The sequence below is a fragment of the Crassostrea angulata genome, chromosome 8 (assembly GCF_025612915.1).
Source record: "Crassostrea angulata isolate pt1a10 chromosome 8, ASM2561291v2, whole genome shotgun sequence".
In the NCBI taxonomy this organism is placed as follows: Eukaryota; Metazoa; Mollusca; class Bivalvia; order Ostreida; family Ostreidae; genus Magallana; species Magallana angulata.
This window is the reverse complement of record NC_069118.1, coordinates 57,343,501-57,354,984: the sequence shown is the minus strand read 5'-3', so window position 1 is coordinate 57,354,984 and position 11,484 is coordinate 57,343,501. Positions and strand designations below refer to the sequence as shown.

At 30.6% G+C, this 11,484-nt stretch overlaps 1 protein-coding gene across 1 annotated transcript; it reads right to left on the bottom strand.

The window, feature by feature from the left end:
• Positions 1-3,200: 3,200 nt before the first annotated feature.
• On the bottom strand, positions 3,201-4,003 carry LOC128160130 (cystatin-A3-like). The gene is made up of 3 exons (XM_052823400.1): positions 3,861-4,003; positions 3,656-3,772; positions 3,201-3,391 (listed from the first exon to the last, which is right to left on the bottom strand). The coding sequence occupies exons 1-3, from the start codon at positions 3,990-3,992 to the stop codon at positions 3,272-3,274; spliced, it is 369 nt and encodes a 122-aa protein (XP_052679360.1). The 5' UTR covers positions 3,993-4,003; the 3' UTR covers positions 3,201-3,271.
• Positions 4,004-11,484: the final 7,481 nt, after the last annotated feature.

Sequence of the window (11,484 nt, the reverse complement as noted above, 5' to 3'; positions counted from 1 at the left end):
TGCGGGAAGACTGTTCCAGAGTTCAGCTGCACTGACATCGAAACGCCGATTTCCATAAACTTTGGTACGTGCCTTGGGCTAAACCAGAAATCTCGAGTTCTCTTATCGAAGTGATCTTGATGGAAAATATACTTCAACAAGGTTCTGAAATGTATGCCGGTGACTTCTCTTGCAAAGCCTTGAAAACAGTCAAAACTAGTTTGTATTGAATTCGAAATTCCACTGGCAACCAATGAAGAGCAATCAGCACCAGTGTGATATGATCATGCTTCTTGGTTCTTGTATATAAATAGCGGTGAAAAAAAACTTGTAGTTTAAACAGTTCGAATACGATTTGAAGTTAACTGTTTAAGAAATTTTTGATTTATACATAAATCTTTGTGTGTGTTTTTTTTTTTTTTTTTTATAAATTAATCTAACTTCATAATAATACATAATTTCAAAGCGAAAGATTTTTTTCAGAATATAATGACCAATTCTAACAAATCCTATTTTTTAATTAAAGTAACTTCTTAGTGCAAATACGTATGTTTAACATAAACAAATACAAATATTGAATAGAGAGAAATTTTATTTCATCTAATTAGCTTCCCGGCAGTCAACACTTTTAAGAGATGATTAAGCAATTGAAGAATGATTTCTGTACTTTTCTGATAAACTTATTAAGAATAATATACAATGTATGTAATATAAAGGTGTCCGACCCATCAATCTGGATGCATAACAGACATGTATGGGCTTAATACTCAGTATACTTGACACGTGACAAGAATTCTATATATGAAATACATGTAGTGCATTGCTGGCAGTTCGCATCGAACATCATCACATATTTGATATGAAACTATAGATTATATCGTCTCTGAAGATCTATTTTAAAGAAAATATATGAAAATTGTATCTTTTGTTAAAGAATGAAACGCTCGTGTAAATCGTTGAGTTATAATTATTCATTGCCTTCAAGTGTTTATATTTATGATGTCATCTAATAACTATTGCACTCGTCAAGTCTCGGTTATTAAGAGACTTGCTGGGTGGTCAGATTAGGAATCACACATACTTTATGAATGCTTAGGTATGATTTTATAAGCATTACATAGTTATTTAGTAAAGAACCAAAAATACAAATTTAGCTTTAAAATTGTGTTATAAAACTATAGATTATATCGTCTCTGAATATCGATTTTAAAATATATATATATAAATTGTATCTTTTGTTAAAGAATGATACGCTCGTGTTTGTGTTAATGTATTGATATGACTTTTAGCAATTTAAGTTATGAAAACCACGTAATATTTTATATACAAAAAAAGCGAACATATAGAATTTTTTTTTTTGTAAAGAAAATAAACATATATTCAATACGCCTACAAGCATTTGCACATTTACATGTATTATCAATTAATAAACAAGAAACGCATATAAATATACAATGGTTAAAAATTTAAAAATTGATATGTTTATGTATTAGATATGACCACACATTCATTTTTTAAATATTTAAAACGATTGAAGATTAAGAAAAAAGACTACTTCAATGCATGTTTTTTTTAATTTACTTTTCTAGATTCCACAAAACATATCTTCAGGATCGTTAAATACATTCGATAAAAATTCACAACACCAGATCATTGGTTTTAAGTTTTATGTTCATCATACAGTTTCTGTTTTTATCATTTGACAGAAAATTCCTTTTGTATTATAGGTAAACGAAAAAGCCACATTATATTTTCAATTTTTTTTTACTAAATTGGCTTCTATTACGAATTAAAGATATCGATGAATTGAAATACATTATTTTAAGGTGGCGTGGGACACCTGTCGATATCAATATGTTTTTAAGTTAATTATAATCAAAATACTTTCACCGGTTTAGCATTATCAAATTTTGCGATATTTGACCAATCTGTTTAACAATTTTTGGACATGTTAAGATTTTAAAAAAAAGTTTTGGACAGGTTAAGAATGTAAAAGCCCAAGCGGGATTCGAATTCATGACTTACAGAATCGTAATAATGCTCTCACCCATTGCGCTACGCAGTTATGCAAATTTATTGGTAAATAGAATTTTTTATAGAATTATACTTGTTTTTATTGTTTATTACGATAGGAAGTACGTCACAATATTGAGGTGTCCCATACCAACTTAATTTACTACTCTGTATCATAAAATCATGAAACTTTTAGCATTGACATATTTTCCACTAAACTAATATGCTCTAAATAGCTTCAGTACAAATCCCATTTTTTTCTAAAAAAGACACCTAACGAAGAAAGCTCAAAACAGAATGCAACTTTATGGGCCTATGTAACGGAGCTTAAAGACAGTTTTTTTTTATAGATTTAAACATATGCCGACACATTTATGTTGCATGTTGATATATCAATGTTTCATGTTAACATATTTATCTTGCATGTCGATATATTTGAAGTAAAAATAAATTGCACACAAGGGGCAAAAGTATGCCACCATAAGGTTATACATTAACGGCTGCATATTTTGAAGTTTCGAAGTTGCTTGTCATCGTCTTATTTTATTTCGGAGTTAAAGTCACTCATGCATAAAAATATTACGAGGCATTTAAAAAAAGATGTTCCAGTAATGATAAAAATGTCATTCAAACCTTTTTTGGAGATTTATTGTGATATTTGTTGTGAAAACAACTTGGGATTTTAGAAATAACGTATATATAACCGTTTTTTTGCGTGTCAAAAAATTCACGAAAATGGGAGAAACTATGTAGCATTTTTAATTTGCGTCCGTCATTTTTTGAAATTTTTAAAAAAGTTTCTTATAGAAATCGCCAAAAATACCGGATATACGGTACATCAAATGAACACCGGGCTCGAAAATATTATCCGCTTTTGCTGCGATTATAAGACTTTATGGAACTTGGTTTCCGATGATCCTTAATGCAATATGTCATTTTTGTTTCATTTATTTCAAAATGTCTGTAGCTGAACTTGTATTTTATCTCCCCTCCTAATAAAATGTGAACAATAAAGCATTGTGACGATATTAATCTTGATCACATATTAGAAATCAAGTCCTCTCATTCAAATAAATGGAAACTTGCTTTTTCAGATAAAGGTATGATAGACCTAACACTGATTTTTTTTTTTTTTTTTTTTTTTTTTTTTTTTTACAAAATATATTGATTAAAATATATAACGATAAAAGCATCTTTTTTTTAAAAAGAGATATTTATTTTGAGTAAAGATGATTTCCGCATATACAAAAATAAAAGCGAAATGAGCCACACATTTTGTTTAGAAGTATTCAATAGGATCTGCGAGAGACTTCTCTAACTGGACACTGGTGACGGAAGCATCGCCTCTCAAGTCTTTGTAGATCCTGACGTGGATGTATCTGTTGAATCCGGTCTCAACCTGAAATACATTGGAATTAATGACGTATATACATGTAGGTGGAATGGCGAACAATTGTTTCATTTAACTTACGATTTGTAAATCAAAATATGACATTTAAATCCTTTAACGAAGAAAGCTGTTTTTCAGTGTGAGTTTAGGTATTTTTCATTTGTTTAAAGTGATATACAGATTACTAAATATAAAACGCCAAAAACCCAATAAGTTTTTTAATTCAAGGTTATCAATATGCAGAGTATTATAGTTGAAAGTGTTTGGGCCGACCTTGATGAAGTAGTTCACTCCGGCGACGACCTGTTCTCTGTATGACACAGCGGTAAGCTGTAAGGGCTGCTCCCTGTCGTACCCCAGAGGGAGCTGACCAATAATCTCATCTCGCACCTGTCGGCATCAATACAGGGAATTCATTACAAAATATTCACAAAAATAAGATGTAAAGAAATTTAAACTTTCCAAATGTAATACTCACGGAGTCCACGAGTCGCTGGGTTTGTGGGGTGGCGTTTTTGGCTCTCCCCAGTCCTCCAGCAAGACCGTAGTTCCTGCTTTCGACCAAACAAGCAACGGACAAGGCAACAGCAACAAATACGAAGGTCTGCATATTTTACAATGTTGAAGACTTTGTGCAGACTCAATGAAATAATGACGCTTATATACAAGTGTTGAAACAATGGATGTATTGTTTGCCAGTGGCCACCTGTTGTGTGTGATTTCTAAATGTATAGAGTACCAAATGTGTGTCCATAGAAAAACGTGTTACAGTTTGAAGCAGTAGTTAATGATGATAATTAACAGTACTAGTATATTTATGATAATGTTCCAAAGCATACACGTAGCTGGAACTTAATGTAACAATTTAAGTCTGTGAACTTGATGTATTTGTAAGCATGCATATAAATGCATTCTTATTGTTTTGCAACTGAACTTATTATCAAACGAAGTTAATTAAGAAAAGTTACAGAAGCAAAAAAATAAAATAAAATATCTACTAGTATATAAATAGCGGTGAACTAAAACGTGTAGTTTAAACAGTAAGAATACGATTTGAAGTTAATTATAACTTTTTTTTTGTCTATACATAAAATCTGTGTTTAAAAAAAAAAGATAGTAATCTAACTTCACAAAATTTCAAAGAGAAAGATTTTATTTTTTTTCAGAATATAATGACCAATTCTAATAAATACTTATTTTTAATTAAAGTAACTTCTTAGTGCAAATGCGTATGTTTAACATGAACAGATATCTAATAGAGAGAAAATTTATTACAGCTTATTAGCTTGGTGCTCATTTAAGAGATGATTAAGCAATTGAAGAATGATATTAGTACACTTTAATAATACTCAGTATACTTGGACATCATTTTCACGTTTAAGTCCCAATATGTAAGAGCGGAGTGTGTCCTAATAAATGACCTTTTCTTTTTCCTGAAGGGTTCCCTTCCTTTGTTTTTGTTCTATAAAAATTGATTCTGAAAAATTCTAGACGGTATTAAATTTATTTTCAATAGTTTCTCTATTTCAAATGATAAAATACACCTTTCCACCAGAGCATTTATCGGTATCTTTAGTATTCACTTTTTTGTTAAAAAAATTCTTGTCCTCATGGACCTTATTGCAATCTTCATTAATTAATGACTGCTTAGTTAATAATATTTTTGAAAAATTCTCTCGGTAAATCCTCTTCTTCTCTAAAATGCTTCAGATTAATATCAGAGTATTTAATACATGGTGGATATCCAAGGTTAGAAAAATTAGGTCCTAATATGTTTGCTTGCGTTCTTTATTTTTGTAAAAGAAATCAAATGTTATCATTTCAATATTTTTTTGGAAAGCCTACCTGGTCTTTACGTCTTGAAATCCTGCGTTTGTTAAGGTAGCTAAACACAGTTTCGTATAAAATCCAGGGGGTTTTTCTCTGGGGAAAAGCATGATGGGTAGGGATTTTCCTGCTATTTTTATGCAGTATACATGAAAATCAAATTTTTAAACTGTCAGTTGCATAATATAGTGAATTATCTTTCGAATACATGAAAAAAGTATGTAGAAAAATTTTAAAAATTAATTTTGTGAGACTCTAAAATAAAGGGCGATAACTCCAAAAACATCCCGATTTTACACATGCAGAATTTCATGAATTTTTTAGCGGGTGACATAGCTCTTTAAAAAGCTGGCGAATGTACCCTGAAAATACTATGAAATGATGCCTAAGGACTTGTTCTTGAAAATGTACAGAAATAAAACTGGCTGGTTTGGTTGCATTCTGCTTTTAGGGGGAGCCTAAAATGCATGGGTGTACTGCATTTAGAGGCATCCTTTTGTCTATTTTCCGCATGTTTTGAGTGCCAAATAAATTCTAGCATTAAGTTACATGTGCATTATTTTTAAATATTTACAAAATTCACGATTTTATCTTTCTATTGATATATAAATATATATGTAACATATTTTAACAATTTATTTTTATAGGGGTCAGTTTTGCTTGCCCCTCATCTGAAAACGTCCTTATAACGTTACATATAAAACTGTGTTTTGCACCCTTAATATAACGTTGATCCGTCTTTATCTTACAAAATTGCTGCGTTAGCATTTTTGTTCAGTCAGTAGAGTTTTAGTTTGACCCTCAAGCATTAAATAAATGTAAAAAATGCTTTGTGCATGTTTCATTTCTCACTTTATGACGTTGGGTATATGATTGTGTATTGTGACGTGTTGTTTTACATTGTGATGCATTAGCATTGTGACATTTTTAAGTGTGACGTCATGTCAACAAAGCGGCTCCGATCATGAGTTCATAACTTTTAGTTCCAATAATAGAATAGAGAGAATATGATACACTTATTTTATGTGTATGTGTATTTAATTATGTGTTAAAATGAGTATCCGGTTATGGACTTTTGAGCCGCTCTATTAATTCAACAAAATTTCATATGAAATGATTTCACATGTGTGCATAATTCAAATAGACAATTGTGTAAAGTATCCGAAATTGTTTTAGACGGGTGGGGGGGGGTGTGAAATTATTTTTTAAAAATTTGTTTGTCATCAGTATCAAATGCACAGTACCATTGGTTATGTTCAATTCATTAAACAAAGTAAGTGGAAAGTCAGTTTTGAATTTTGAACTGCACAGTCGTGTTCGAAAGGTCTATCTTTGTATTTGACACATCCTACCTAAATGACAATATCTCGGCCATTTTTTCACTAAATTTAACTTTGTGTACACCAAAATGTTTGTAATATTCTCCTCTTTGCATCAAAGCATTAAAAAGTGGCATACAAAAATATTTTATTTCCTTTAAGGTAGCTAAACACAGTTTCGTATAAAATCCAGGGGGTTTTTCTCTGGGGAAAAGCATGATGGGTAGGGATTTTCCTGCTATTTTTATGCAGTATACATGAAAATCAAATTTTTAAACTGTCAGTTGCATAATATAGTGAATTATCTTTCGAATACATGAAAAAAGTATGTAGAAAAATTTTAAAAATTAATTTTGTGAGACTCTAAAATAAAGGGCGATAACTCCAAAAACATCCCGATTTTACACATGCAGAATTTCATGAATTTTTTAGCGGGTGACATAGCTCTTTAAAAAGCTGGCGAATGTACCCTGAAAATACTATGAAATGATGCCTAAGGACTTGTTCTTGAAAATGTACAGAAATAAAACTGGCTGGTTTGGTTGCATTCTGCTTTTAGGGGGAGCCTAAAATGCATGGGTGTACTGCATTTAGAGGCATCCTTTTGTCTATTTTCCGCATGTTTTGAGTGCCAAATAAATTCTAGCATTAAGTTACATGTGCATTATTTTTAAATATTTACAAAATTCACGATTTTATCTTTCTATTGATATATAAATATATATGTAACATATTTTAACAATTTATTTTTATAGGGGTCAGTTTTGCTTGCCCCTCATCTGAAAACGTCCTTATAACGTTACATATAAAACTGTGTTTTGCACCCTTAAGGAACACATAATATAAAGTTGATCCGTCTTTATCTTACAAAATTGCTGCGTTAGCATTTTTGTTCAGTCAGTAGAGTTTTAGTTTGACCCTCAAGCATTAAATAAATGTAAAAAATGCTTTGTGCATGTTTCATTTCTCACTTTATGACGTTGGGTATATGATTGTGTATTGTGACGTGTTGTTTTACATTGTGATGCATTAGCATTGTGACATTTTTAAGTGTGACGTCATGTCAACAAAGCGGCTCCGATCATGAGTTCATAACTTTTAGTTCCAATAATAGAATAGAGAGAATATGATACACTTATTTTATGTGTATGTGTATTTAATTATGTGTTAAAATGAGTATCCGGTTATGGACTTTTGAGCCGCTCTATTAATTCAACAAAATTTCATATGAAATGATTTCACATGTGTGCATAATTCAAATAGACAATTGTGTAAAGTATCCGAAATTGTTTTAGACGGGTGGGGGGGGGGTGTGAAATTATTTTTTAAAAATTTGTTTGTCATCAGTATCAAATGCACAGTACCATTGGTTATGTTCAATTCATTAAACAAAGTAAGTGGAAAGTCAGTTTTGAATTTTGAACTGCACAGTCGTGTTCGAAAGGTCTATCTTTGTATTTGACACATCCTACCTAAATGACAATATCTCGGCCATTTTTTCACTAAATTTAACTTTGTGTACACCAAAATGTTTGTAATATTCTCCTCTTTGCATCAAAGCATTAAAAAGTGGCATACAAAAATATTTTATTTCCTTTAAGGTAGCTAAACACAGTTTCGTATAAAATCCAGGGGGTTTTTCTCTGGGGAAAAGCATGATGGGTAGGGATTTTCCTGCTATTTTTATGCAGTATACATGAAAATCAAATTTTTAAACTGTCAGTTGCATAATATAGTGAATTATCTTTCGAATACATGAAAAAGGTATGTAGAAAAATTTTAAAAATTAATTTTGTGAGACTCTAAAATAAAGGGCGATAACTCCAAAAACATCCCGATTTTACACATGCAGAATTTCATGAATTTTTTAGCGGGTGACATAGCTCTTTAAAAAGCTGGCGAATGTACCCTGAAAATACTATGAAATGATGCCTAAGGACTTGTTCTTGAAAATGTACAGAAATAAAACTGGCTGGTTTGGTTGCATTCTGCTTTTAGGGGGAGCCTAAAATGCATGGGTGTACTGCATTTAGAGGCATCCTTTTGTCTATTTTCCGCATGTTTTGAGTGCCAAATAAATTCTAGCATTAAGTTACATGTGCATTATTTTTAAATATTTACAAAATTCACGATTTTATCTTTCTATTGATATATAAATATATATGTAACATATTTAAACAATTTATTTTTATAGGGGTCAGTTTTGCTTGCCCCTCATCTGAAAACGTCCTTATAACGTTACATATAAAACTGTGTTTTGCACCCTAATCGAGATAATTGTGGTTATTATGATGATGTAAATAAGTGATACATTTTGAATAATTAAGAATCCATAATTTCATAAAGAAAAGAATGCCATATCACAGCATTACAAGACTAAGCCTTTTTAAAACAATTTATATTTATACATTTTTGTTTTTACTTAATTAATTGTTTCAATATTAATGTAATAGTTGTAATTTTTGTTTAATTTTAAAGGCTGGATGGTTAACAAGTTAACCATCAGATCTTCTAAAAATTTTCAGAAATGTAGTATTTTAATGTTATTAAACAAAAAAACGTGATAAAGAAAAAAATCCATAGTTACGTTTTACCTTTTTAAATTTGGGTATTTTTATTATTTTTTGATATGTGGCTCTTCTTTCAAAAGAGATCAATACAGTTTTAAAATGGCCACGACCATCGAAAATTAGTTTTTGTATTGTTTTTCTGCAATGAATGCTACATGTTCCTTAATAGTCTGGATAAAAAAAGAAAAAAATATTTTTTGTATTTACATGCATCATTTATGAAATAAATGTTATTAAAATTATTGATAAAGCGGTTGTGAAGGTCACTAAAATGCTAGAATTGTAATTGTACATCAGTATTTTGGATAGAAGAAATAAAAAGAAATTCTTCATATATGTCCGGATTTCTTTAGTTTGTCTATATTTTCGTGCAAACTCCAATTTATAGGTGTGGCAAATTTTTATCTATCTATAAAATAGTTAGAATTGAATCATTTAGATTCGAGATCGACAGTTTTTATAAAGCCATGGATTAAGAAATAGAGGATGTTAAAATTAGCAAAATAATAAAATGCTTTTTGACAAATGTTAGCAGCATCCTTTGTAATCTAGATATTTGATGTTCCATCGTGGTTGAGTAGCAAACCTTACTAATGAGTGTATTAAATTCTTGGTCTGTTATTTAAGCATTGAATCATTATTGTTTGAAAGATGTGGTCTCATAACTGCAAAGGCGTGTGCATACAAATTGAATAACGCGCGCTAGCGCGTTTTGAAAATTAGTTTGCACTCACCGTTGCAGTTATGAGACCATATCTTTTAAAAAATAGTGATTAATGCTTACATTTACGTTTTTTTTTTAAGATTCAATCCCTTTCGGCAAATTATAATTATTTTTAAAAACCTCTGCCTTATTTAGCAAATAATGCGCAATTTACGGAAGAGCCATTGGAACAGCCGATTTACGGGGACAAGAATAGTACACAACGCTTTAAATTCAAATGATACAATATTGTTTTTCATTCTTTAATTTGATAAATATACCTTTGATATACTTTGAAATTAATCAATTGAATTCTTTTAACTGTTAATTTTTTTTTCATCAATGAAATGTCAATCAGCGTAAGTATACTATTAGATCGTGGTCCGGTTTGAAGTCACGAGGAGAGTCAGTCATGTTCTCCGAGTAATATTGAAGGAAGATTGAATGTATTCATACGCACCAGATTTGGTGATTAGGTCTTCTGTGTTATGCGTTAATATCACTCAAATCAATCAATGCAAATTAATAGGGAGAAGGAAAGTCAATGTAAATATCGGCACTTAACATTTTGTTTGCTGACGTCATATAAATTATCAAACTATAGTTCTGATGTTTTTTGGTAGTATTTTAAACAATGTTAATTAGAGATATCCAAAACTGTTTTCAATTTAGTACAATATTAATAACAATTTGATTTGGAATGATTTGTTTTGGATTATCATTATCTTAACCATCTTCGCTAGCCAAAGGTTTTCTGCCCCGCACCGCTTCTCACAAACCCTTGGCATATCATGCTATTAAAATTCGGGACTTTTTTTCGTCATGTGATCTCCTATCCTTATTTCAAATAAGTCAAGTAATGAAAGATGCCGTACTATAACGTATCTGATGCAGTTATGGCAGCCTCTATAGACATTGATATCGACAAATTGGAAGAAAGTTTTAATGCACAGTGTATTCAGGTGAAATTTCCTATATATTTCGAATTCATTCGAAGGTTGCAAGACTGGGGGAGGTAAATTCTCAATCTACGAGTACCTGTCTATGTTGATACACAATCAGGTGCTCTTAAATAGTATATCACCATTGAATAATTCATGCATCATTGAGACTCAAACAGAAAGACTATAAAAATAACGGTTTTGAACTATTCGTGTTAGAGACACTAGTGAATAAACAGTGCGAAAAACACTGTCGATTTAATCAGATATGTTTTGCATTTTTTGATTGGTCTAATGGCTTCAATAAATCCCAATCAAAATCCAGGAAAAAAATCCCGACTTTTGATAGCACGATATGCTAACAGTTCATGAGGAGCGAGACGGGTCAGAAACCCTTGGCTAGAGAAGATATATTTTTAAAATGTTTCCTTGTACGTAATAAAAATGGCTTCATGTTATCGTTTTTAGACTATTTTGATCAACATTTATTTTGTACAAAGATAAAGGAATATGATCAAATCTTAAAGCAAAAATATTTGGATATTTCCTTACTTATTTGTTTGTTTATGACCAAAAACATCACAGGTAAACGTATAAAAATGTTTTAAAGTGGTCAGCATATCTTTCATATGTTTTTACTTTCAATTCTGTTAATATTAACCAATGTAGCAATCATTTTAGGTTGAGTATTTTACGATGTTTTTATAGTAAACTTTAACCACCTCCTTCAATTCAATTTTCA

Coding starts and splice junctions, on each gene's coding strand:
- LOC128160130 (XM_052823400.1), bottom strand. CDS start 3,992: ATGCAGACCTTCGTATTTGTTGCTGTTGCCTTGTCCGTTGCTTGTTTG. Junction 3,773..3,860: donor CCCAGCGACTCGTGGACTCC/GTGAGTATTACA, acceptor TGATGCCGACAG/GTGCGAGATGAGATTATTGG. Junction 3,392..3,655: donor GAGTGAACTACTTCATCAAG/GTCGGCCCAAAC, acceptor AATGTATTTCAG/GTTGAGACCGGATTCAACAG.